The 27,846-nt window shown below is 50.2% G+C and overlaps 1 protein-coding gene across 5 annotated transcripts in view; it reads left to right on the plus strand.

The window, feature by feature from the left end:
• MEAK7 (MTOR associated protein, eak-7 homolog) overlaps window positions 1–25,313 on the plus strand; it is a 40,302-nt gene extending 14,989 nt beyond the window's left edge. For 3 of the 5 annotated variants that reach the window (XM_030925163.1, XM_010355628.2, XM_030925162.1), the window contains exons 2-8: window positions 1,052–1,229; window positions 3,982–4,212; window positions 13,450–13,594; window positions 16,765–17,193; window positions 21,018–21,136; window positions 22,726–22,905; window positions 23,402–25,313. In XM_030925163.1, coding sequence (XP_030781023.1) covers window positions 1,077–1,229; window positions 3,982–4,212; window positions 13,450–13,594; window positions 16,765–17,193; window positions 21,018–21,136; window positions 22,726–22,905; window positions 23,402–23,515 — 1,371 coding nt within the window. In that variant the 5' untranslated portion in view covers window positions 1,052–1,076 and the 3' untranslated portion in view covers window positions 23,516–25,313. The other 2 variants (XM_030925164.1, XM_030925165.1) reach the window with 2 other exon arrangements.
• The last annotated feature ends 2,533 nt before the right edge of the window (window positions 25,314–27,846 follow it).

Genomic DNA, 27,846 nt, shown 5'->3' on the forward strand with positions numbered 1-27,846 from the left:
CTCCTTTAATGAGGTTTGTGACAGTGAACAAGGCCCCAGGTCACCTGATGTCGGTGCCAGTCTCTGTTAATGCTCCTCCAGCGCCTCAAACGCCGCATGAGGCTCGTGGGCTGGGATCATACAGGCACGCATCAGTGCAGGGGAGGTCTCGGCCCTTTGCTTTGATTGAGTTGGTTGATAATCACGGCAATCTTCTGAGGCTGGGCTGTGACTTCTCCTGCTTACGACTGGGGAAACTGAGGCAGAGAGTGTTTTAGTAGCTTGCCCAAGACTACACAGCTAGGAGGAGGCAGAGCCAGGATCACAAAGGAAAAACTTCCCAACTAGGGTGTAGCAGTATTCTCAAGGTGAGTTAATCAAATACGTGTGATTGTTCAGCCTTTGATATATATTTTCCAACTCTGGTTTTAAAGAATGAATATTTAGATTGATTAAAATACAGATTTTTTGTTCTGCCTCTGATTATATTAGCTTGGGCACTATGTTCTCGAACCCAGACTTTTTGACAATTACGGGTGTGTTTCAGTAGGTCGTGGGCGTCAGGATGGGCTTTTCCAGCTTTATTTGTATCAGCTATTAATTTCTGCCACCTTGAAACAATATTAGCCAGGCATGGTGGTTCATGTCTCTAATCCCAACACTGGGAGGCTGAGGCAGGAGAATCACTTAAGGCCAGAAGCTGGAGACCAGCCTGGGCAACGTAACAAGACCCCATCTCTACAGAAGACAAAAAAAAAAAATTAGCCAGGCATCATGGTGTGGTCCTGTAGTCCCAGCTATTCAGGAGGCTGAGTGGGGAGGATTGCCTGAGCCCAGGCGGTTGAGGCTGCAGGGAGCTGTGATGGCGCCACTGCACTCCAGCCTGGTCAGCAGAGTGAGATCCCACCTCAGCAACACAAAACAAAACCCAATATTATGTAGGTCTGATGTGTTTTAGCTACATTTCGTGGCTAAATCAATACATATTAACTTGACCATATCATTATCAACATTTATTTTCTGTGATTATTAAATTGTGATTTTTCTAACGTTGTGTCTTTCCCTTCTGCAGAGAATTCTGCCAGATACCAGAACAGATGGGGAACAGCGGAAGCCATGTGGGGCAGAACTTTTGTTCACAGTTTCTTCCTGAGGAACAGGCAGAGATTGATCGATTGTTTGATGCTCTGTCATCGGATAAAAACAGTCCAAATGTCTCCTCCAAATCCTTTTCTCTGAAGGCACTACAGGCAAGAGTAACAACCAGTGGTTCGTGTTTATTTGGGAGCAGGGGTCTGCAGACTGTGGCCCTCAGGCCAGAATCTGCTTTCTTGTTTTTGTAATGTGACGGATGGCAACACTAAAAAGTTCCTTTTCTGTAAAGGGCCAGTAAGTTTTGGCTTTGTGAGCTATGTGGTCTCTTGCAACTCCTCTGCTCTGCTGTTACTGTGTGAAAATAGCCATAGACAGTGTCTAAACGCATCCCTTCCGCTTTTTGAAATCAATAGTCTCTTATCGGTATTAAAGAAAAGAACCTGGAGTAGATGATGAATGATTGACGCGATGTTTTGGGGACATTTCTAACTTGAGATGAACATCAGGGGAGATAGCCTGCCTCCTGTGTCTCTTGAGCCATGTGCCTCCTAACTGCCCTCCCAGAGACGGGGACACAGACTGGGTGATGGATCCGCCCTCGTGAACTCGTTGGTCCGGGAACCATGACGTGTCAGGTGCACCTGTGCCTCTAGAATGTGTATGTGTTTGATGGCTAGGAATGTTATGATATTCCTAACGAAGTAATGACATTTTAGATTCAAGGCTCATCTTGTGGGGAGTTAAAACTGCCCATTCGCCCATGTTTTTGCCTGTTCCACGGGGCTCTCAGCTGCAGATTTGAGTGCTCAGACTGAGGCAAGACACTGACAAGGAGATACTGTCAGCTCATCTTCCTGGGAGTCCAGGCAGCCATCCTAGCAGCCTCCTTCCTCTTCTAGAATGTGCAGCGTGGGAGCAGATGAGGAAACGGGCCAGGGAGGTTATCTAGGTCACAGCCGTGTGGTTGTGTGTGCATGCGTTGTGCATGTGTGTGCATGCGTGTATGTAGCGCCACTAGATGAGAAGTGCCCCGGGAGGCCTATGGGAACAAGCAGAATTAGCCAGGCCCATTTCAGACTTCACTGTAGAGTGGGTGTTAATGTTCAGATACATACAGTTAAGAGTTGATCAGAAGACCTTGGTGATGGAATGAAGTTTCCTTGAGGAAAGGATGAGAGGTTGCTTTTCCAGTAGAACTTTGCAGACACTGACAGAAATAGGAGTGCTGTTTTTGAGTGGCGAGGGCAGAGGCCTGCCTTTGAAGAGCTGCAGAATATTGATCCTGGAATATGCAGTGTCCACCCAGCTGGTTGTTACAGGAGAGTCCAGCTCGCAGACCCTGCTGTGCAGGATGTGATTGGCTTGTGATTTGCTCGCTCTCTCCATTTAGTTGTAAATCCAGGACCAAAGCAGATTTGATGCAGGAGGCAAAAAGGAAAACAATATTTCATTAGAACGTTATCGTCCAGGCATTAAGAATTAAATTTGCTGGATACGGTGGCTCACGCCTGAAATCCCAGCACTTTGGGAGGCCAAGGCAGGAGTATCACTTGAGCCCAGGAGTTTGGGACCAGCCTGGGCAATACAGCAAGACCCCATCTCGACAAAAAATACAAAAATTAGCGTGGTGGCATGTGCCTGTAGTCTCAGCCATTCAGGAGGCTGAGGTAGGCAGATCAACTGAGCCTCGGAGGTAGACGTTCCAGTGAGCTGTGATTGAGCTACCACACTCCATCCTGGGTGACAGAGGGAGACCCTGTCTCAAAAAAAAAAAAAAAAAAAAAAAAACCCTAAATTTAAAATTGAAATAAAAGTGAATGAAAGATGCATATTGAGCCCAAGGAACATGGACAGGAAGTAAAAGCTGATATATTTGGAAACCCCTAATACAGAGACCGAATTAGCTGTATACAGACATATGTTACACGTGTTAATAAATTCCGCCATGCAAATGGCAGCTGCTGGAATCTAGAATGAAGATGATTTTCAAAGCAGAGTGAAGCTCAGATGGTGGCCAGAGGCAGGAATGACGAGACAGGAGAGTTTGGAGGCAGGGTGGGGGCAGATTGTGGGAGGGTCTGATGGCCAAGGTAAGCCACACCCAGGATGCTTAGGTGGTGTGAGGCCCTTAGGTGAGAGAACATCCTGCATCCTGGTGATGCAGGAGTATTTGGTAGCTGACAGCAGCATTGTGAAGTGGCCAAGGCTGGTCTTGGCCCCCTACTTATTTTCCTGTGATACTACTGATACGGCTCCCAGTGAGTGGAAGAACACCAGGGTTCTTGGTCCTCATGCCAGTTTAGATAAAATGACATGGACACACGTGGAGTGGCTTTAAGGAGCAGAGAGTTTAATAGGCAAGAAGGAAGGAGAAGGCAGAAGGAAGAGGCTCCCCCATACAGAGACGGAGGGGCGGCTCCAGAGCCAAAAGAAGAGGTCCTCAAGTGCAGTGGACACCAGCCAGGTATATATGCAGAGGCTGGAGGAGGTGATGTCTGATTTGCATAGGTCTTGGGATTGGTTTGACCAGGTATGTCATTCACCTAGCCCACGAAAAAGCTGGCCCTCCCACCCTAACCTTTTAATGTGTAAATGCAGGGCGCCCTGGATGTTCTACACACATGGGGATATGTGGAGGCGGCCATGTGGGGAAAGGGCAAGAAGGCCGTGATAATTACCATGTTAGGTGGACCCAGTTTCTAATGGACTGCATTTGCATATCAAAGGTTGTCGGCCTGGCTCTAAGAGCCCAGGCTTTACAAGAAACCTTTTCAGAGATGCTTTAAAAAATGAAAACTTCCCAAGCATCCCTTTTCCTCTCTATCTGCCTAAAATAATTTAATAACTCCTAGTTACCAAGTCGAGCTCGTGTACTGTCTAACCATTTTTTCTGCTTGTCCCCGGCAGAACCATGTCGGGGGAGCCGTTCCCCTGGAGATGGTCACCAGGCTGTACGATGGCATGCGGAGGGTCGACCTGACAGGGAAGGCGAAGGGACCCAGTGAGAACGTGTCCCAGGAACAGTTCACAGCATCCATGTCCCACCTGTTGAAAGGAAACTCCGAGGAGAAGAGTCTCATGATTATGAAAATGATTTCTGCCACAGAAGGTCCCGTGAAGGCCAGAGAAGTCCAAAAGGTAGTGAGGCCACGAGGCCCTTTGCAGCCTCCTCAGCAGTCTTGGTGACCATCGGTGGGGGATGGAGGCCAGTTACATGGCAGACAGAGGAGTAAACCAAAAAGTATCTGAGATGGGTCTCAATTAGTTGAAGTTTATTTTGCCAAGGTTAAGGGCATGTCTGGGAGAGAGACCTGTGCCTTTCTCCAAAGATGATTTTGAGGGCTTCAGGACTTAAAGGGGAAAAGCAGGCCATAGGGGAAAGAGGGAGGGTCTGGTCCCATTACTAAATCCACATTTTGTAAGAGGAAGGGAGCAGTTAGGGGAATAGTCAATGTGTGTTTGTCTTGCATTCTGTAAATCAGCACTTTACATACAATCAGGTGAGCATAGTCACTACCTGTGGAGATTTTATTTTATTTTATTTAGTTTTTGAAATGGAGTCTTGATCTGTCACCCAGGCCGGAGTTGAGTGGTGCGATCTCAGCTCACTGCAACCTCCGCCGCTCAGGTTCAAGTGATTCTCCTGCCTCAGCCTCCTTAGTAGCTGGGACTGCAGGCGCGCACCACCATGCCTGGCTGATTTTTGCATTTTTAGTAGAGACGAGGTTTCACCATGTTGGCCAGGCTGGTCTCAAACTCCTGAGCTTAGGTGGTCTGCCCGCCTCGGCCTCCCAAAGTGGTGGAATTACAGGTGTGAGCCCCCTGTGGAGACTTTAAACCTTTTATCTGTAGCTCTCTGCTTAGGAACAAAAGGAAAGACAGTTTCTTGCATGACTCAGCTTTTAGCTTAATTTTTCCCTGTGGCAGAGTGAATTGGAGTCCTGAGCTTTTATTTTTTCCCTCCTTTGTCTTTCAAAAATCTTTCAAATCAGAAAAATGGGGGGGAAAAGGGAAAAGAGAAAAGAAAGAAGGAAAAAAGTTGAAACATTATTTTAAAGACTTGTAGCCAGGAAAAAATTTTAGGATTCGTTCCAAATTGTGGAAAATAATAACAATTGGAAAACCCTGGACAAGGCTGGAATCTAGTAACAGGTGTGCTATGCTTTATTCTGAAACATTTTTCTCTCTCCAATTCCCCACTTACATTAAAGACAAAATCATAGTAGGACCAACTTGTTTATAAGACAAGTTTTAGTCTTATACTTAGCTTGATTATTTGCATAATATACAGCAAGAGTAATGATTTGCCATATAGGCACTTACTCTCTCTGTTTAAATTATCTTTGCTAGAACTTTTCCTTAAGGAGTCTGAGATTAGACATTTTTGTTTTTTTGTTTTCTTTTTTTTTTTTTTTTTGAGACGGAGTCTCGCTCTGTCGCCCAGGCGGGAGTGCAGTGGCCGGATCTCAGCTCACTGCAAGCCCCACCTCCCGGGTTTACTCCATTCTCCTCCCTCAGCCTCCCGAGTAGCTGGGACTACAGGCGCCCGCCACCTCGCCCGGCTAGTTTTTTGTATTTTTTTAGTAGAGACGGGGTTTCACCGGGTTAGCCAGGATGGTCTCGATCTCCTGACCTCGTGATCTGCCCGTCTCGGCCTCCCAAAGTGCTGGGATTACAGGCTTGAGCCACCGCGCCCGGCCTGTTTGTTTTCTTTTAGATTAGACCTTTGGAAAAGCCCCAAGGCTAGCCAAGAATGCATCTGTACCTGTAGATACCCATGTGACTTGGGTGAATTCCTCTCTCTTTTTTTTTTTTTTTTGAGACGGAGTCTCGCTCTGTCACCCAGACTGGAGTGCAGTGGCCAGATCTCAGCTCACTGCAAGCTCCGCCTCCCGGGTTCACGCCATTCTCCTGCCTCAGCCTCCTGAGTAGCTGGGACTACAGGCGCCGCCACCTCGCCCGGCTAGTTTTTTGTCTTTTTAGTAGAGACGGGGTTTCACTGTGTTAGCCAGGATGGTCTCGATCTCCTGACCTCGTGATCCGCCCTGTCTCGGCCTCTCAAAGTGCTGGGATTACAGGCTTGAGCCACCGCGCCTGGCCGAATTCCTCTCTCTTTGAGGTTCCAAGAAAACTTGGAGTATTTGGGCCTGTCAGAAAGTGACATCCTTTACTTACCACAGGTCAGGACCCTGTAAAGGACAAAGTGTGAGGCCAGTTTGTCCAGTGGCTTTTATCAGCTCTATAGGTCAGCTTTGTTTTCTCAAGGTAATCTGAAAATGCTGTTCCAGTCAAAGCCTTCGTGAAATAACCAGTGTCTCCAATTATGTCCTGTTATAAAAGAAAATAGATTCTTATTGAATGTATGCAAATAATTATATTGCCATAAATTAAGAATACTCACAAATAGTGTCGAAATTTTGGGGAAATTAGGTAGAGAGAAAGGGATTATGTTTTAAATTTTGCTCACTAGAGTATACTTTGATTGTTAAAAACTGTAAATAGCTTAAAAGAGAAAGTTTAGCTTTGACTGTTTTCTAAGCAAGTAACTTAATAATGGGATGGGAAATATTTCAATAAAACTTAAAATCTGGGCCGGGCGCAGTGGCTCACGCCTGTAATCCCAGCACTTTGGGAGGCCGAGGTGGGTAGATCACGAGGTCAGGAGATCAAGACCAGCCTGGCTAACATGGTGAAACCCCGTCTCTACTAAAAATACAAAAAAAAAAAACTAGCTGGGCGTGGTGGCGGGCGCCTGTAGTCCCAACTACTTGGGAGACTGAGGCAGGAGAATGGCGTGAACCCAGAGGTGGAACTTGCAGTGGGTGGAGATCGCGCCACCGCACTCCAGCCCGGGCGACAGAGTGAGACTCCGTCTCAAAAACCAAAACACACACACACACACACTCATAAAATCTGGCCGGGGCAGTGGCTCATGCCTATAATCCCAGTACTTTGGGAGGCCAAGGTGGGCGGATCACAAGGTCAGGAATTTGAGACCAGCCTGGCCAATATGGTGAAACCCCGTCTCTACTAAAAATTATAAGAATTAGCTGGGTATGGTGGCACATGCCTGTAGTCCCAGCTACTTAGGAGACTGAGGCAGGAGAATCATTTGAACCTGGGAGGCGGAGGTTGCAGTGAGCTGAGATAGCACCCCTGTACTCCAGCCTGGGCGACAGAGTGAGACTCCATCTCAAAAACAAACAAAAAATGTTTGTTAGACCAGTTACCTAAAGGCGCAAAACAAAAACAAAAACCTGCTGTGGGTGTGATTGCTTTGCCCTATAGGGAGGGAGTCTAGGTAACCTGCAGAACTAATGAAAATGGTACTTGAATTAATCAGACATAGGAAGAGTGTGTCCTGGGTCATAAAGGTTTTCAGTTTCATAGAACAATTTAGACATATTTTAAAAAGTCAAGAGCACAAAATGTTACATTAGAAGAAAACATTTCTTTTGGATTTTTAAGAGGAAAACATTTTTGGCATCAGGCCACAACAGCAGTTAGAACTTGAGGGGAAAAACGTTCAGGAGCTGACGAAAAAGTTGAAGGAGGGAGTTATTATCTCAGGTCTTCTCAAAGAGAAAACAGCAAAATGCAGTAAAAGTTCAACTTTTGGGTTAAAAAAATTAAAACCTCTTGTGATTTTATTAATCAGTATCTTAAAAGAATCTTGTTTTAACAAATTCTTTAGTGTGTTAGTGTATTTTTTTTTTTTTTTTTGAGACGGAGTCTCGTTCTGTCGCCCAGGCTGGAGTGCAGTGGCCGGATCTCAGCTCACTGCAAGCTCCGCCTCCTGGGTTTACGCCATTCTCCTGCCTCAGCCTCCCGAGTAGCTGGGACTACAGGTGCCCGCCACCTCACCCGGCTAGTTTTTTGTATCTTTTAGTAGAGACGGGGTTTCACCATGTAGACCATGATGGTCTCGATCTCCTGACCTCGTGATCTGCCCGTCTCGGCCTCCCAAAGTGCTGGGATTATAGGCTTGAGCCACCGCGCCCGGCCATGTTAGTGTATTTTTAATATTTAAGCCTAATTTCTAGAAAGACTTATAAATAATTTCCTTTTAATTACAGCCAATTTGATCACAAAAAGTTTTTTTTCCAGAAATCATCTTTTTTTGTTGTTGTCTGGGTGACGGGGTCTTGCTCTGTTGCCCAGGCTGGAGTGCAGTGGTGTGATTTGAACTCACTGCAATTGTCGCCTCCCAGGTTCAAGAGATTCTCCTTCCTCAGGCTCCCACGTAGCTGTGACCACAGGCGGGTGCCACCACACACAGCTAATTTTTGTGTTTTTAGTAGAGATGGGGTTTCATCATGTTGGCCAGGCTGGTTTGAAACTCCTGAGCTCAGGCAGTTTGCCTGCCTTGGCCTCCCAAAGTGCTAGGATTACTGGCGTGAGCCACTGTGCCCGGCCCCCACTTTTATTTCTTTTCTTTTTCCTTTTTTATTTGTGTGTGTGTGTTTTGAGACACAGTCTTGCTCTGTCACCCAGACTGGAGTGCAGTGGCACAATCTTGGCTCACTGCACCTTCTGCCTCCTGGGTTCAAGTGATTCCTCCTGCCTCAGTCTCCTGAGCAGCTGGGATTACAGGCTTCCACCACCACACCTGGCTAATTTTTGTATATATTTTATTTAATTACTTATTTTTATTTTATTTTATTTATTTTGAGATGGAGTTTCACTCTTGTTGCCCAGGCTGGAGTGCAGTGGCACGATCTTGGCTCACGGCAACCTCTGCCTTCTGGGTTCAAGTGATTCTCCTGCCTCAGCCTCCCAAGTAGCTGGGATCACAGGCATGTGCCACCACATCCAGCTAATTTTGTGTTTTTAGTAGAAACGGGGTTTCTGCATGTTAGTCAAGCTGGTCTTGAACTCCCAATCTCAGGTGATCCACCTGCCTCAGCCTCCCAAAGTGCTGGGATACCAGGTGTGAGCCACCGTGCCCGGCCCTATTTAATTTTTTTTAAGACAGGGTCTCGCTCTGTTGCCGAGGCTGGAATGCAGTGGCACGATCTCGGCTCACTGCAACCTCCATCTCCGAGGCTCAAGTGGTTCTCCTGCCTCAGCATCCCACGTAGGTGGGATTACAGGTGTGTGCCACCATGCCTGGCTACTTTTTGCATTTTTAGTAGATATGGGGTCTCATCATGTTGGCCAGGCTGGTCACGACCTCCTGACCTGAAGTGATCTGCCCGCCTTGGCCCCCTCCAAGTTAATTTTTATGTTTTTAGTAGAGACAGAGTTTCACCACGTTGGCCAGGCTGGTCTCAAACTACTGACCTTCAAGTGATCCACTTGCCTTGGCCTCCCAAAGTGGAGGGATGACAGGCGTGTGCCACCGCGCCTGGCCCCCACTTCCATTTTGATTTGAGTAATTTGAGCTGTCTCCCTTTTTTCTGTTAGTCTAGCTAAAGGTTCTTCAGATTTTTGTTGAGCTTTTCAATGAACCAACTTTTGGTTTCATTAAAGAGTAGCTGTGTAGTAATAACCTTTTTAGACAAAAGAAAATCAGGTAACACAGTAGAAAAGCAAGGAGCTTAAGAGCTGAGAGGAACTGGTCTGTTTATACCTTTGGGGTTCAATAAAGAAACACATTTCTCTCAGAAACGAGTGTGGCACCTTCTCTGTTTTCTTTAAGGAATCTCAGACTGTTAGACATTATTTTAGGTCCTTCATACAGCGGAGGGTGGCAAGAGGAAGCAGACATGTGTGGAAGCAAATGGAGAAGACAATTCAGTCGACTGAGGGAAAGAAATCTTTTTTTTTCCCTCAAAAAACAAGACCCTAGGAGAGGCAAAAAAGCATTATGTCCCTTTAAATATAAATACACACACACATAAACACACACACACAGACACACATATATATCTTGGATATTAGCTTTTAATTAAGCTGACTTTAACCATTGAGCTCTTTTAAAAAATCATTTTAAATCTCTTACTACCATGTTTTACCTGGGACAAAAATGACTGCTATTTTAAAAGTAACACAAACATCAAACCAGAAAGGATTTGATGTAGGAACCAAAGTCAGGCTGTTGAGGTTAAAAAAAAAAAAAAAAAAAATGGGCGGAAACTTAGCTCCTGAGCGAGAGTGCAGGGCGGCTGCGCTGGGTCTTTCAGTTTGGGCCTTTCAGCAAAGGTTGTGGAAATAAAGCCCCTCAGGCAGTCAAAGTCTTTTTTTCCTTTTGGTGGCCTTGTTCTTGCCTTCTTTTTTACCCCAGCTGTGGGAATTTAGCCAGTTCAGAGGCCTTGTTTCCCCATAATTTGGATTTGACCAAGTCAGGTAGAGTTGATCAAACCAAATGGGAAAAAGACCGAAACAACAAAACAGAAACCACAAATAAAAACAGTTCAGCAGGCCGGGCGGGCGGCTCACGCCTGTCACCCCCGCACTGTGGGAGGCCGAGGGCCGGGCGGGCGGCTCACGCCTGTCACCCCCGCACTGTGGGAGGCCGAGGGCCGGGCGGGCGGCTCACGCCTGTCATCCCCGCACTGTGGGAGGCCGAGGGCCGAGGCGGGCGGCTCACGCCTGTCACCCCCGCACTGTGGGAGACCAGGGCCGGGTGGGCGGCTCACGCCTGTCACCCCCGCACTGTGGGAGGCCGAGGGCCGAGGCGGGCGGCTCACGCCTGTCACCCCCGCACTGTGGGAGGCCGAGGGCCGAGGCGGGTGGCTCACGCCTGTCATCCCCGCACTGTGGGAGGCCGAGGGCCGAGGCGGGCGGCTCACGCCTGTCACCCCCGCACTGTGGGAGACCAGGGCCGGGTGGGCGGCTCACGCCTGTCACCCCCGCACTGTGGGAGGCCGAGGGCCGAGGCGGGCGGCTCACGCCTGTCATCCCCGCACTGTGGGAGGCCGAGGGCCGAGGCGGGCGGCTCACGCCTGTCATCCCCGCACTGTGGGAGGCCGAGGGCCGAGGCGGGCGGCTCACGCCTGTCACCCCCGCACTGTGGGAGACCAGGGCCGGGTGGGCGGCTCACGCCTGTCATCCCCGCACTGTGGGAGGCCGAGGGCCGGGCGGGCGGCTCACGCCTGTCACCCCCGCACTGTGGGAGGCCGAGGGCCGAGGCGGGTGGCTCACGCCTGTCATCCCCGCACTGTGGGAGGCCGAGGGCCGAGGCGGGCGGCTCACGCCTGTCATCCCCGCACTGTGGGAGGCCGAGGGCCGAGGCGGGCGGCTCACGCCTGTCACCCCCGCACTGTGGGAGACCAGGGCCGGGTGGGCGGCTCACGCCTGTCATCCCCGCACTGTGGGAGGCCGAGGGCCGGGCGGGCGGCTCACGCCTGTCACCCCCGCACTGTGGGGAGGCCGGGCCGCGGCGGGTGGCTCACGCCTGTCATCCCCGCACTGTGGGAGGCTGAGGGCCGAGGCGGGCGGCTCACGCCTGTCACCCCCGCACTGTGGGAGACCAGGGCCGGGTGGGCGGCTCACGCCTGTCATCCCCGCACTGTGGGAGGCCGAGGGGGAGGCGGCGGCTCACGCCTGTCATCCCCGCATGTGGGAGGCCGAGGGGAGAGGGGGCGGCTCACGTGTAACCCCCGCATGTGGCCGAGGAAGGCGCCGGGTGGGCGGCTCATGAATCCCCGCACTGTGGGAGGCCGAGGGCCGGGCGGGCGGCTCACGCCTGTCACCCCGCACTGTGGGAGGCCGAGGGCCGAGGCGGGTGGCTCACGCCTGTCATCCCCGCACTGTGGGAGGCCGAGGGCCGAGGCGGGCGGCTCACGCCTGTCATCCCCGCACTGTGGGAGGCCGAGGGCCGAGGCGGGCGGCTCACGCCTGTCACCCCCGCACTGTGGGAGACCAGGGCCGGGTGGGCGGCTCACGCCTGTCATCCCCGCACTGTGGGAGGCCGAGGGCCGGGCGGGCGGCTCACGCCTGTCACCCCCGCACTGTGGGAGGCCGAGGGCCGAGGCGGGTGGCTCACGCCTGTCATCCCCGCACTGTGGGAGGCTGAGGGCCGAGGCGGGCGGCTCACGCCTGTCACCCCCGCACTGTGGGAGACCAGGGCCGGGTGGGCGGCTCACGCCTGTCATCCCCGCACTGTGGGAGGCCGAGGGCCGAGGCGGGCGGCTCACGCCTGTCATCCCCGCACTGTGGGAGGCCGAGGGCCGAGGCGGGCGGCTCACGCCTGTCACCCCCGCACTGTGGGAGGCCGAGGGCCCGGGCGGGCGGCTCACGCCTGTCAGCCCCGCACTTCGGGAGGCCGAGGGCCCAGGCGGGTGGCTCACGCCTGTAATCCCAGCACTGTGGGAGGCCGAGGGCTGAGACGGGCGGATCACGAGGTCAGGAGATCGAGACCATCCTGGCTAACACGGTGAAACCCCGTCTCTACTAAAAAATACAAAAAACTAGCCGGGCGAGGTGGCGGGCGCCTGTAGTCCCAGCTACTCGGGAGGCTGAGGCAGGAGAATGGCGTGAACCCGGGAGGCGGAGCTTGCAGTGAACTGAGATCCGGCCACTGCACTCCAGCCCCGGCGACAGAGCAAGACTCCAACTCAAAAAAAAAAAAAAAAAAAAAAAAAAAAAACTAGCCGGGCAAGGTGGCGGCCCCTGTAGTCCCAGCTACTCGGGAGGCTGAGGCAGGAGAATGGCTTAAACCCGGGAGGCGGAGCTTGCAGTGAACTGAGATCCAGCCACTGCACTCCAGTCCGGGAGACACAGCGAGACTCCGTCTCAAAAAAAGTTCAGCAAAACAAACTCTCACTCACACGGTTTCTACAATTACTGAGTGCGCTAATGGTAAGGAGAAATGAAGACCAGTTGGTTGTTAATCTTAAGTTTTAGTCGTCAGGAGAATTTTTAAGACAAAACCCCAATTCAGCTACTTTCCCAGGCTGCAGATTGCCCTCTGCCATCTTAGAAGCCGGAAAACCTCAAACTCTCCTTCTCTGTTGGAAGCGAGCAGCAACTCCAGAAAGTAGTTGCCTGCCCTCTGTCATTGCGGAAACAGGAAGACTTGCCTCCCTTTTTGGAAGCAAGTAAAACTCAGCAAAATAAACCTTAGATCTCAACCAAATTTGGGGAGATCAGGGATTTTCTGGAGGGGGAGCTCCTGGGCCTCAGCAAATCGTCCTGTTGGTTTGAGCGATGAAGACAGTAGGCACTGTGGAGCTGTGCATCCTCGGGGAGCCCGAAACCCTAATACTGTTGGGCTGAGGTCAGAAGGCCTGGACGAAGGCTTTGGGAAAACTTCTAGGCCAGCCAAGTGTATCATTAGAAAAATGAGTAACTACATACATTGCATGACCTTTCCCCACATTATGGCCCATCATAGTTGGCATTAAAGAAAATTGCCATTCTCATGTGGACATGACGGAGGTCTCAGGTTATGGTGGAACTGTTTTTAATGGTAAAATTGTGATCTTAAAGTTTACAGAGGATCTGGTTGGCTCTGTGGTGCACGTGCTAAGCCACCGACAGGAGCTGAGAGGCTGGACTGGGAAGGAAGCCCCAGGGCCCGCCCCTCGGGTGCAGGTGCTGGCTGCTCAGCTGCTCTCTGAGATGAAGCTGCAAGGCAAGTGTGCGTGGACTCGGTGATTTAGGTCTTTTGCTGTAGAGCGGTACCCGCTGTCTCCGTTACTGTAGCTGTGTAGTAAAGCTTTGAAACCAGAAAGCGTGAGCCCTCGAACCTTCTCCTAGGTTTCTAGTTTGTTGGCATATTTTTAAATAATCCTTCTTATTTTCCCGAAAGCAACAGTGATGTCCCCACTTCCATTACTGATATGAAGCACTTGTGCCTTGCCCCTTTTTCCTTAGTCAGTCTAGCTAAAGGGTTTTCACATTTTTGTTGGTTCTTTTTGAAGAACCAGCTTTTAGTTTCATTAATTTTCTGTTGTCTTTCTAGTTTCTGCTTTATTTTCCCCAAGCTTTTATTTTCTTCCTTTTGTTTGCTTTAAATTTGTTTGGTCTTCTCTTTCTAGTTTCTTTTTTTTTTTTTTGAGACGGAGTCTCGCTCTGTCACCCAAGCTGGAGTGCAGTGGCCAGATCTCAGCTCACTGCAAGCTCCGCCTCCCGGGTTCACGCCATTCTCCTGCCTCAGCCTCCCGAGTAGCTGGGACTACAGGTGCCCGCCACCTCGCCTGGCTAGTTGTTTGTATTTTTTAGTAGAGACGGGGTTTCACCGTGTTAGCCAGGATGGTCTCGATCTCCTGACCTTGTGATCCGCCCACCTCGGCCTCCCAAAGTGCTGGGATTATAGGCTTGAGCCACCGCGCCCGGCCTCTCTTTCTAGTTTCTTAAGGTAGAATATTAGGTTATTGATTTGAGATCTTCTTTTTCATATCAGCATTTACAGTTGCAAATTTTACCTTCCAGCAGTGCCTTAGCTGCATGCCATCAGTTTTGATAGATTATGTTTTTATTTTCATTGATCTCAATATTTTCTTTTCTTTTTTTTTTTTTTTGAGACGGAGTCTCGCTCTGTCACCCAGGCTGGAGTGCAGTGGCCGGATCTTGGCTCACTGCAAGCGCTGCCTACCGGGTTTACACCATTCTCCTGCCTCAGCCTCCCGAGTAGCTGGGACTACAGGCGCCTGCCACCTCGCCCGGCTAGTTTTTGTATTTTTAGTAGAGACGGGGTTTCACCAGGTTAGCCAGGATGGTCTCGATCTCCTGACCTTGTGATCCGCCCGCCTCAGCCTCCCAAAGTGCTGGGATTACAGGCTTGAGCCACTGCGCGCGGCCTGATCTCAATATTTTCTAATGTCCCTTAGGATTTTTCTTTGGCCTATTGACTATGTAAAAGTATGTTATTTAATTTCTCCATGCCTATGAATGCCTCAAATTGCCTTCTAGTATTGAGTTTTAATTTCATTTCATTATGTTTAGAGAACATACTTTGTATGATTTCAATCCTTTAAAATTCATTGATACATCATTTATGGCCTATTATATGATCACTTCTGGGTAGTGGTTAAAGCACATGTGAGAAGAATGTGTATTCGGCTGTTGGGTGAGAAGGAGTATATATTTAAATTTACTTGGGATTAAAAAAACCTTGTGGCAGATCACATTGCAAAGCAGACTTGCTTTATAAATATGTTGCTCTTTTGTTTTAAAGCTAGATTTTAAAGTACAGCTTGAAAATAGGTTATATTTCAGAAATTAATTCAGATGAGGTTGGAACTTGGAAAGAATTTTAAAAGTATCAGTAATTTGTCTTATGGATAAACTGTTCATCTGTCTACAATTAGTAGTTTTTTTTTTTTTTTTTTTTTTTTTTTTGAGACGGAGTCTCACTCTTGTTGCCCAGGCTGGAGTCTAGTAGAGTGATCTTGGCTCACTACAGTCTCCGCTTCCTGGTTTCAAGCAATTCTCCTGCCTCAGCCTCTCAAGTAGCTGAGATTACAGGTGCCCGCCACTACGCCCGACTAATTTGTTTTTGGTTTTTTTTTTTGTATTTTAGTAGAGACAGGGGTTTCACCATGTTGGTCAGGCTGGTCTCGAACTCCTGACTTTAGGTGATCCACCCACCTCAGCCTTCCAAAGTGCTGGAATTACAGGTGTGAACCACTGCACCCCTCTAGAATTAGTATATTTTAAAAGAATCATGAAAATAAAAATTAACGTTTATCATTGAAGTAGAGAAAGTTAATTCAGACAATTAAAATTATCCTTAAGGTTTCAAGTAATATATAGGTCATGAGAAATGAAACTGTTTGAAAAATAAATGGAAGCGATAGGAATTTCAAAATATCAGAAGTTGGGAAGTAGTTTTACATTTTCTGCTTAATAAAATGGGCTTGAGACAAAATGTTATTTCAGCTTAGATTCAAATTTTCGCTAGGCTGGGAATTATAATCGCTGTAAATGGAGCCTTTGTGTCAGCAAGAGCTTAAAATGTAAAAGCTCCTCTGGTCCTTGTAATAACCAAGCAGGGCAGGTTCTGGCCTTACCTCCATTTTCCACCTGAGGAAACTGAGGTACGGAGGTGCAGATCTTGGCATGGTCATGCTGTTCCTGAGCTCGAGTTTGAAACCAGCTTTGGAGTCCCAGGTGTGTGCTCCCACGCTCTTACCCTGTCACCTCTTAGTGGGTGAGGGATGGAAAACAGGACTCCAAGTGCTGTATGATGAAGCCTGATTAGTGGTGAATGAAACCCGCTCTTCCCAGATAAACTACAGGAGTCCCAGGAAGTGCCCTACCAGCCCCTTGACTGGCTGGGAACAATGCCCTTCCAGTGAACTTGGCAGGACAGATGCCCTCTGATGAGCAGCTCCAGGTGTAGCTCAGGCATCTATTCCAGCCCCATTGCCAGGGCACCGCCATCTCGACGGGCTCCGAAATGCTGCTTGGAGAGGAGAGAAAAATGTTGAAGTCAGATTGTTGAGATCAGTGCTGGCCAACAGATAAAGCAAGCCCCATGTGAAATTTTCACTTTTCTGGGGACCATGTTAAAAGGGTAAAGAGAAACAGGGGAAACTGATTCTAATAATTATGTCCTAAATACAATTTTGAAATGTAATGAATATTTAAAAATTGAGATAATTTACATTTTTTTCATACCAAGTCTTTGAAATCAGGTGTGCCTTTTACACTTCCGGTACCTCTCAGTTCACACGAGCCTTGTTTTGTGTGCTCAGTAATTGCTGCGTGGCTCATGGCTCCCGTACTCAGTGTGGGTTTAGATAGTAGCTATACAGTGACATAACAGCCCCGCTAATGCTCATTGTCCCCTTCCCCTAGATGGCAAGAGGTTTCTGGGGCCTCAGTGGCTGGACTGTGACTGTGACCGAGCCATGATCGAGGACTGGGTGTTCAGGGTCCCCCACGTGGCCATATTCCTGAGTGTGGTCATTCACAAGGGCTTTCTCATCCTGTGCTCGTCCCTGGATCTGACGACCCTGGTCCCCGAGTGTCAAGTGGACCAGGGCAGGGGTTTTGAGAGCATCCTGGACATCCTCTCTGTCATGTACATCAACGCCCACCTGCCTCGGGAGCAGCGGCACTGCTGGCGCCTGCTCTTTTCATCTGAGCTCCACGGACACAGCTTCTCCCAGCTCTGCGGCCACATCACTCACCGGGGGCCCTGTGTGGCTGTCCTTGAGGACCACGACAAGCACGTGTTTGGTGGGTTTGCCTCCTGCTCCTGGGAGGTGAAACCTCAGTTTCAAGGTAAGACTTGGTCACCTGAACCTGGAGGAGTGGCACAGCCTAGGCAAAGAGCTCTGGAGAGAGGGAGGGGGCGGGAGTGCTAAATCTGGCTCTCCCATCTTCTCCAAGTGTTTCTTGAGACGCAGTTGGGGCAATAGGAAAACGTGATGCTGCTCAGTGGTGTTTATCACATCACAGTTCTTCAGGACAGACCGTGTGACCCCCAGTTTTCAGGTGAGGACACAGGCCCGGTTATTACACGGTGCTGGGTCTACCGGGCCTGGGAGAAGTCAAGCCACAGATCCCTCGGAGGGGACCAGGAGATGCTGATTGGTTCAGATCGGATGTTTTCCTTCCCTGGGCCTTCCTGCCCCTGCCCCCACCACCACGTGTGTTTGCTTGTTGGAATTTGAAAGCTTTCTGCATGACCTTGAATGTACTGGATGAAAGGCTCTGAGTAAATTCTCCTCTTTCCCTTAAGGAATAATATTCTGATGAAAACAGTCCTTTAAAATTATTTAAAACACAGGCCAGGCGCAGTGGCTCACACCTGGAATCCCATCATTTTGGGAGGCTGAGGTGGGAGGATCACTTGAGCCCAGGAGTTTGAGACCAGCATGGGCAACATAGTGAGAACTCATCTCTATCTTTAAAAAAATAAAATAATAAGCCCAGGCGCAGAGGCTTAAGCCTGTAATCCCAGCACTTTGGGAGTCCAAGGCAGGTGGGCCACTTGAGGTTAGGCATTCGAGACCAGCCCAGCCAACGTGGTGAAACCACATCTCTACTAATAGTAAAATTGGCATGGTGGTGCACGCCTGTAATCCCAGCTACATGGGAGGCTGAGGCTTGAGAATTGCTTGAACTTGGGAGGCAGAGTTGCAGTGAGCCGAGATCACACCACTGCACTCCAGCCTGGGCGACAGAGTGAGACTCCATCTCTAAATAAATAAATAAATAAATAAATAAATAAATAGGTTTTTGAAACGTTGACAGACGCATCGCCCGTCAGTGGGCTGTCCTCTGTACTCAAGAGTGGGCCACCATCCCCAGGGTTTGCCTTCATCACTCCCCCGTACATCCTGTATCTTACCCCGCACCTCTGGAATGGTCGTCTCTCCACCAGGCAGAGGTTCTGGAGGCCAGGAACTGTGTCCAGGTGGAGTTGCCCCTGCAGGAGAACTTTCAGCAGAGGCTAGGTGGCATCTGGCTGGGACAGGTAGCAGGGGTCCCAGGTTGAGGGTTGGGCACCTCTATCTCCTAGACCGCATTGTTTCTAGGGTTTGATTTCTATCTAGGTTTCAGGATGTTCTAGATCTTTATCTTAGTTCTGGGAATGGTAGGAATTCTCCCCAAATCAAAGTTTCCAGGTGCCAGCCCTGCTGGTGGGCCTTTCTAAAGACAGCAGCCTCAGCCTTGCCATGGCCACTGTCTTCTGCACACCTACCTTTCCCTGCCTCCGTGTCACAGGCATGGGGCACCAGCCCAGCCTCAGGCTCCGGGAAATTGCACATTGCTCTGCCTCACTGCACAGCTGAAGGCTTGGCTTTAGGATGTGAAAAGACCCTGAGCATCATGATCAGGTTAAAGCTGCTGCTACCTCCAGAGCCCTTAATGTTAGTTTCAGATGGACTCTGCTGGCTCTTCATGTTTTATTAACAAGCAGACTTAATCTTCCTGAAACATGCGCAAAAAATGCAGCGGCCAAGTTTTCAAACCCGAGTTCATTCTGTTGCAGTACGTGTCCATACTTGGGAAATAACAGCAGAGGGCAGCCTCGCACCATGTATGGTACAAATCCATGGACTTTGGGTCAAGTTCAGAGAGCGTGTTGTCCGCTTGTCCTGGAAATAATGACCTCTAATATCTGAGACTTTAAGTGATTTAATAGCTGTGGGGCAAACAATGAAGGCAAATGCTGGGGAAGGTGGCACCCTCCTTGAGTATGGAGGATCTTTCACTGTGGGGCGATGTGGCTTCGTCAACATTTTTAAAGGACTGTTTTCATAGTTTTATTTGAGGAAAGAAGAATCGATTATACGTAGAACCTTTTTTGCTTGTGCTTTCTGTGCAGTAGTTGAAAAGGCCCAAGGCTTTGGATTGAACACAGGATTTTGAGTCCTAGCTCTGTCCCTGGGCAAGGTGACTGATGAATTTTCTGGGCCTCAGTTCCTCAGAATTACATGAAACCATGCTGTGTGGGCAGGCAGGCAGCTCCTCAGCGGCCGAGCGCCAGGTGGTGGCAGCATGCTTGAGTGTTGTTTTATGAGAATGAGATAAGGAGCCCTTGCTGTTGGCATGACTTTTTTGTTTTCAGGTAATCATAACTCCTCAGGTCCTTGCCCTGTATCCTGGGAAATGATGCTTCCCCCACCTGGCCTTCCCCATGGAGAACAGCCCTTGGGGGTGGACTGGCATCTGGGCCCACGCAGCCAAAGCCTGAACTCTGTGGCCCCGCCACGTTGCTCCGCAGTACGACAGGCTCAGGATTGCAAAGCAAAGGGCCGCGTACCTGAAGTCCAGTGCGGGAGGGTCGGGTGGGGCCAATACAGTCGGGTATGACTGAGCTGTTCATGGCGGCGTCTAAACCTGCCCTCAAGCCTCTGAGGCTGCTGAAACCTCAGTGAAGCAAGCCTCGGTCTGTAGCCCAGAGTAAAGTCCTTCTCTTAGCTGGTTCCGGTGGAACTTTCTAGCCTAACTACCTTCCTTCCTTCACCCGACGCTCTCAAGCCCCACTGTTGCCTACCTGTCCCACACCTTGTCCTCATGGGGTCCCTTCTTCATGGGGGGCTCTGTTTCAGGGCCTCCCTCTTGACCTTGGAAGCTGCCTCCCAGAAGCCTCCCAGACCCTGATGGCAGAGGCCCCCCGGGGATCTTTCTAGATTGGAGGCCTTGGGTGGTGTCAGCCCACACTACAGACTGGGCCCTGTTTGCTTGCTTAGGGCCATCATCCTCTTCCAGCCTCCTGGTCTTGGTGCCCCCTTCTTATCTACATTCTACCATGGTGCCCCCAATTTTCTTCCTGTGACTTCTTTCCCCCCGATGACTAGCCCAACCCCAAATTCCTATGGGTAGCCTTCCGGCTTGTTGTGACACTTGTGTATGCTGGTGTCGGGGCAGGCAGCCCTTTCGGCCAAGTCCTCAGAACATGGTGGGAAGCGCCCCTTGCTGGGAACTCCGAGGATGAGGCCTGGCCTACGGCCCTCTCCCCAGTGCTGAGGTGCTTATGGAGGGAGGGAGTCTCTGAGACTGAGGACCCACAGTTTCCAGAGTTTTGACGGGTACCTTTCTTCTAATGGCCTGTGTGCCCACCCCATGCCTGTGGGCGAGGGTAGACGACCACCTTTCCCAGGCCGTGCTCCTGGGGGCAGCTCTGCACCCGCAGGTTTTCTCTCTCTGCATGGTATGTTCTTTCAGGCCAGGCTCAGCACTATGCAGCGTCACTTGGCTGCTCGGGTAGGCTGTGCTGGAGGCCTTGGTCTCTGCGGAGTGACCTGCCTGCTCCTTGCTCATAAGCTAAAGGAAGCCTGTTCTTTCTGGCTTGGATGTGCTTGGCCAGCCTGGACTGACTCCAGACAGTGGGCAGAGTTGTGATCTCTGCTCCCCCTGGCCAGAGCTAAAAGATGTCCCATTCCTTATTAGCTGTCCCTCTAATCCCTGCACCCCCAGCTCATCCAGCTGGGTCCCCAGCAGCTTGTCCCAACCCCCGATCTGCCGACACCTGGATATGGATGAGAGGGGTCTTGGCCATGTTGCTTCCTGAGCCGCAGCTTTCTGGTGTTTCTGGCCCTCTGGGACCGGCTCAGACACTGACCCTGTTTGTTTTGTTCTCTGGCCACTTTCAGGGGATGACAGATGCTTCCTGTTCTCCATCTGTCCCAGCATGGCCGTGTACACACACACGGGCTACAATGACCACTACATGTACTTGAACCATGGACAGCAGACGATCCCGAATGGACTGGTGAGCCTGGGCAGAGCGTGGGGGTCTCGCCTTGGTGATGTCCCCCCACGAAGGTGTCAACCCTGAGGCTCAGCTCCACAGATCAGGGCAGGGCGTGTGGCATTTATCTCCTTACACACGCCATGTCCAGTTCCTTCTGCCTCCAGGGCCGGTGCTGGAGATAGTGACAGCTGGGCCAGGATTTCCCTTAAAGAAGGATGTGGCCTCTGCTGGAGCTTCTCAGTGGTTTGTGTGCAGATGGCGCACTTGGCCCCTTTTTCTGGCCCTCAGATGATTGGTTTGTGGCCTTTGAGGTTAGGGATAGTGTTAGCGCCACACCTGTCCCTGCACGTCACTGCCCTGCCTCATACCTGGGAGTGCTGGACTGAGGGGAATGGACGGCCGGCAGCTCATGAGACAGCATGTGGGGCCCTGGTTGGGGTGACCATGGCTCCTGTCCAGCCCTCGCTTCAGCTTGGTGACGTGGCACTGGAAGCACAGGGAAGTGGGGGAGGCCTAGGCCAGGTACAGGGAGCAGGTGGGCATGGGTCCAGGCAGGCCCGGGGGCAGGAGCTGGGGCAGCATCCACGCCAACGCTCAACTTACTCCTGCCAGCTCCCCTGCCGATTTCTTTCCTCTGCTACTTGACAGAAAGCTGTTACTGGGAAAATCCAGTCCTGTGTCTGCAGAGCTGAGGGCAGAGAAGGCTGGTCCGCTAGAGGGGCCAGTGTCCTTCCCAGGCTTACCACACTGATGCCCTGGAGAGAGGGAGGGGCGTGGCTGGGCCTCCTAGAACACCTGACATCTTCTGGAAAGGGCGATCTGGTGGCGGCAGGAGAGAGGGTGCCAGCCTCACAGAGAGCACCTGGCAGGCCCCGGTCATCGCTTGTCATTGGCCGTGAGGGACAGAGCGTTTCCGACTGTCGACTCCGGACAGTGTGCTCAGGTCTCTTGTTGCCCAGGGTCAGAACTAGGGCGTGCCAGGTGTTCCAGGCCTACCAGGGACCAGAGGAGGTGCTCGGCAGGGCGAGGTTGAACAGCTCAGAGCCCAGCCATGTGACGGGGGGTGGAAGGCGCAGGGGTTCGTGTCCGCCTCTGCCTCTGCCTCCGGGTCTGCCTCTGCATCCTGTAAGCCACACACTCGGAGCTGAGTTTCCCAGTCTGTCTTGGGGTGAGGATCGCTGCCCGGAAGCGGGGGCACTGGTGCCCCGACATGGGGGGTTTGCAGTATCAGCTTCTGTATTCCTTTCTCCCCTTATCTTAACTGGGTGGGGCCCTGGGCCCTGCGGGTCTCTTTCTATATATATATATATATTTAACATTTTTAATTCTCTGACGTCACTTGTGCTTTCAGCAAGCAAATCCTCTTGAGAAAGAGCCATGGGTGGTGGGTGTCTGCAGACATAGATGACTGTTCTAGTCACTTGGCATGGGATACTTAAATGGTAGCATTGATGTTTCACAGTTAAGGAAAACATAGATGATGGCGTTCACACGCACCCGCCCTGTCTCAGGCTGGTACTTAAGGTGAGAGGCTGGCTCATGGTATTTGATGTCCACAGGCCCTGAGGAGTTGCTGATGCTGTTCTTTGTCCTGGCTTCCTTTGCAGGGGATGGGGGGGCAGCACAATTACTTTGGGCTTTGGGTGGATGTTGATTTTGGGAAAGGACACAGCAGAGCTAAGCCCACGTGCACCACGTACAACAGCCCGCAGCTGTCGGCCCAGGAGAACTTCCAGTTTGATAAGATGGAGGTGTGGGCGGTTGGAGACCCTTCAGAGGAGCAGTTGGTGAGTGGAGCCATCCTCTGCCTCCCAGGATGGCCTCTTGAGCCTGGGGGCCTTTCTCCATTTTCTTACCATTACCCCCTTTACTCTTCTGTCTGCAGATAGTTTCTCGCAAATTTGATCCTGGCAGCTGATGCTGACTTGGATGCCAGGAGATGCATGGCTGGAAGTCTTGTCTGGGATTTGTGGGCGGTTTAGTAGAGCAGCCCTGGGAAGCGGGGGGGTCCTCAAGTGCAAGCCAGGTGGCCCTTCATTCTGTCTGCCCACCTGCAAGAGGAAGGTCTGGGGTTCCTTCTTCCCTGGTTCTGCACCTGATTTGCTACTGACCCCTGAACCTCCTGTAATACCTCCTACCCACCCAGCCATTGAATCCCAGAGTGGGAGGGGCCTTAGGGGGAACCAGAGCATGCCCACCCGAGAAGGCTGAAAAACTAGCAGGAAGCCGCTGCCTGTTGTTGGGCCATCATGGAACACACCCACCCTTTCTTCTCTTTTCAAGGCCAAGGGCAACAAGAGCATCCTGGACGTGGACCCTGAAGCCCAGGCCCTGCTGGAGATCAGTGGGCGGTCGCGCCACAGCGAAGGGCTCCGGGAAATCCCGGACGATGAGTGAGGAGCTGCCTGAGCCTTCCTGGATTCCTCTGGGTAGAGGGCACCGCCTGCAGCCCCTCTTCCCTCTCCCATGGTTTAACTGTAATAGAGTGCCACACGGGTCACAGCCAGGTAGTCCCAGCTGTGCCAACAAGACGCCCTCTGTAGCCATGTCCTGACTGATGGGTGGATCTCCCAGAAATAGACGTTTTTTAAATTTTATTTTTTGCCCTACAGGGTCACTCTCAGGATCTCTCTAAGAAGTCTTAAGTGTTAAATTAGTAACTCAATCTTATACTTTGTTCTTTTTTTACCAATGACATCCTAAGCAGCTGAGACTTTTCAGACCCCCGCTGGCATTAGGGAATCCCGCTGGCATTAGGGAATCCCGCTGGCATTAGCGTTTGTGGGGAGCGCGACCTCTCTATTGAGGAGGGGCTTCCTCCCGCTGAGGTTCACATGGCCTCACTCAGGCCATCCTGTTAGAAGGTGGGACCTGATGGTCTGTTCTGACGGGTAAGGGACAGAGGCATCTGGATGAAAATCTGGACGCTTTCTGGGAACAGCTTCCAATGGCATGGGAGTTCTGTATTTAAAAGCATGAACTGTCTAAAATGGGGAAATGGAGGCAGGAGACTGAGGTAACATGGTCTCGTGGTGGCGTGAGTCCTCAGAAGTTGTTTGTAATTAAGGTTCCACACCCAGCTCTCTCAACTGTTTTTAAATGAATGTGTGTCATGAATAGATGGGAAAGTTGGGAGATCTGTCTACAGAGAAGCAAAGTTGTGGTTCTCTTGCTAACTTCAAGGTGAGGGACACTGGGCGCCCTAAGTTTGGGAGCTTGGTTGATAAATACATACATGGTCCATTCCATGAATCAGTGGTGAGTGACTGGCCTGGGTTCTAGACCTCTGGGAACCAGCGCCTGAGTCACAGCTGTCTAGGTCTCGGTGCTGGCCTGGGTTCTAGACCTCCGGGGACTGGTGCCTGAGTCCCAGCTGTCTAGGCCTCGGTGCTGGCCTGGGTTCTAGACCTCTGGGGACCGGCGCCTGAGTCAGTTGTTGGTATAGCCATTTGCCCAGGGCTGCTCGCAAGGGGGATGATGGAAAATTCAGCAGTGTAAACTCGCTTTAAACAAGCTCCAGTGATCCCGAAATACTGAATATCATGTAGGTGGGTTGTTGGGTCAGCAGAGCTGCCATCTGCCCACGTCTGGAAAACAACACATGGTGAGTCACCAGTTGGCCACGAGAATTCTCCACTTTAAAGGCACTGTGAGCTTGTCTCTAAGATACATGCCTCTGCCTTTTGTCTTTTGCCATAAGCTTTGACCTGTTGTAGAGCTGATGAAAATACAGCCTCTTATTATATAGTTCGCCTTGATTATAAGCCATAGTAAATCGAGCTGTTCGCATTTTGCAGGCCCTGCATTTTCTACTAGGAGGTTCATCGAACCTTCCACTTAGCAATACCCCGACTCAGGCAGAATGCCTTGTAAATTAGCCTTCAAAAGAAAAGTGCACGCTCAGACAGTGTGTGGAGGAGCAGGAGCGTGATGCAGACAAGGACTTAGTCATGACTGATTTTCCTTGGCCGGTTTTTAATGGCTTGTGGGGAACATTGTCATCTTCTGAACTGACATGTTGGCAGATGTAGACTATTAGGTTGCTCAAACATCTCTACCATGAGTCCAAGGAATTTAGATCCCTATTATCACTTTGTTTTTGAATGTTTTTTATCAAAATGCAACTAAATACCTTGCTATTAAACTGCCATGATGCCTCAGTTAAAAAAAAAATTAAAATAAAGGTCTGTCAGTGTCTGCGCCTAGATGATCGATCCCTTCATTGCTGCTTCTGCCTAGGCTGCCGCAAAGGTTAGGACTTTGTCCACTTACATGCTTTCTACCCTGAGCTTGTTCTAAGGAGAGTGCAGATCACAAGTGGACCCGCCTCCAGGCGGCGCACTTAGAGAAAGGGCACATGGCCCGGGCTTGGGAGCCTGGGGGATGCAGCTCTCTCCATGGGCTTCTCTTGGTGCATGGTTCTGCCTCTGGGCACTCAACCTTTTTAGGATGTGTGCAGGGCTGGGGCCGGTGGACCTGACAATACCTTACCTGGCTCTGAGAAACTTTTAATCCTAGTTTGTACAAATGAATAGTTTGTTCTTTTGTGAAACCAGAATGATAATTCAGGTTCTAAGGACTAGAGGTCTCCCTACAAATGACTTATCAGGGCCCTAGAAAGTGCTAGAAGGAAGAGGTTAAAAAAAAAAAAAATTGTCCATGTTGCAAACTGTTATAAATGATTGCCACATTTGTAAGCTATTATTTTTTCCCACCATATTTTTTAATTAAAAAGGCTGGGGCTGGTCATGGTGGCTCACGCCTATAATCCCAGCACTTTGGGAGGCCGAGGCAGGTGAATCACCTGAGGTCAGAAGTTCGACACCAGCCTGACCAACATGGAGAAACCCCATCTCTACTAAAAATACAAAATTAACTGGGCATGGTGAGCTACTCAGGAGGCTACTCAGGAGGCTGAGGCAGTAGAATTGCTTGAACCAGGGAGGCAGAGGTTGCGGTAAGTCGAGATCGTGCCATTGCACTCTAGCCTGGGCAACAAGAGTGAAACTCCGTTTCAAAAAAAAAAAGAAAAAAAGAAGCTGGTTGTGGTGGCTCACGCCTGTAATCCCAGCACTTTGGGAGGCTGAGGCAGGCAGATAACTTGAGCCCAGGAGTTCAAGACCAGCCTGGGCAACATGGCAAAAACCTGTCTCTACAAAAAAATACAAAAATTAAGTAGGCGTGGTGACACATTCCTGTGGTCCCAGATACTTGGGAGGCTGAGGTGTGAGGATCATTTAAGCCTGGGAGGTTGAGGCTGCTATGGTATGAGCTGTGATTGTGCCACTGTACTCCAGCCTGGGCAACACAGCAAGACCTTATCTTAAAAAAAATTGTGTACCTGGTTTAGAAAAAAAAGATAAAAGGATACAACTTAAAGTCAGTCATCTTCCTGCCTCTTGTCCAGCTATTTTCCCTCCTGACAGGCAAAGGCACTGATGCAAAAATCACTCAGGTCTCCTCCCTGTGACTTGGTGCACACCTGAGCGTCACCGTGTTTTACACACTGATGCATCCTTTGCTTTCTTTTTTAAAGGGAGGTCCGTATCCACCCACCTGCCTCCCTCTTGTCTTTATAGACTAGCATGATGTCCCACCATATGGATGTTCTCGGGCCTAGCATTCCACCGTCCCCAGCTGGGGAACATTTTGTTTGCAGCTAATCATTGTCACGAATGTCGTTTATGTGTGCCTTGGTGTGATCGTGTCTGTGGGATAAACTCTTAGAGTTGTTGGATTGAGATGTATGTGCCTTTTATTTAGATATGGATGAATTAAACCTCTTGAGCTCAATTTATACTCTTAATATATCTGAGTGCCTGTTTGCCATGTTTTCAGCAACACTATATTAAAATATGTTTTTTTTAACCTGATAGACAAAAACTATATTTTGTTGATACATAATATTTACATACTTACGGGGTACATGTATTCGTTACATGCATAGACTGTGTAATGATCAAGTGAGGGTATTTGGGGGTGTCCATCATCTTGAGTATCCTTTCCACATTCCAAGCATTTCAAGTCTTCCTTTGTATCTACTGTGAAATACACAGTGCATTGTTGCTGACTACGGTCACCCAGTGCTACTATGGAATGTGACAACTTAACTCTTCTAACTATATGTTTGTACCCACTTGTGGGGCACCCGGTTCTATTGCTCTTTGGGGTGCAACTAAGTAACCCTCATGGACCTAGGGGAACTGAACAAAGGGGGCAAACACGGGAATAAAAGACAAGAGACAAAAGAGTATATTTGGAAGGAAGGGGTCGGGGGCACCTTGCCTCTAGTGAACAAGGGCCCTGAGCTTTGCACAGCCCTCCATATTTATTAGGCAAAAGAGATAGAAGGAGGGTAGAAGGAAGGGGTCAGCTGCTCAGTCCGGAGCAGGCTTGCAAGACTGCATTCCTTGAACAACAGGCTCTAGATGTCGCAGTAGATATCCTCGGTGCCAGGGGGTGATGGCCTCCAGCAAACCTGTCGGCAGGAGCAGTGGTGAGTTTGCTCACATCCTGCATTCATGATAAACAGTTTGCTGTTTGATCATACAGCCTCCAGTGGAATGCTGAGTTGGTTACGTCCCACGGGCCTTCGGCTCCCTGCACCCACTGAGCCAACATCTCTTGCTCCCTCCCTCCCACCCATACATCCTTCCCATCCTGTAGTATCTATCGTTCTTTTCTCTACCTCCATGAGAGCCACCTTTTATTTTTTTTTTTCTTCTCTC

Source organism: Rhinopithecus roxellana, chromosome 20 (genome assembly GCF_007565055.1).
Source record: "Rhinopithecus roxellana isolate Shanxi Qingling chromosome 20, ASM756505v1, whole genome shotgun sequence".
NCBI classification, from domain to species: domain Eukaryota; kingdom Metazoa; phylum Chordata; class Mammalia; order Primates; family Cercopithecidae; genus Rhinopithecus; species Rhinopithecus roxellana.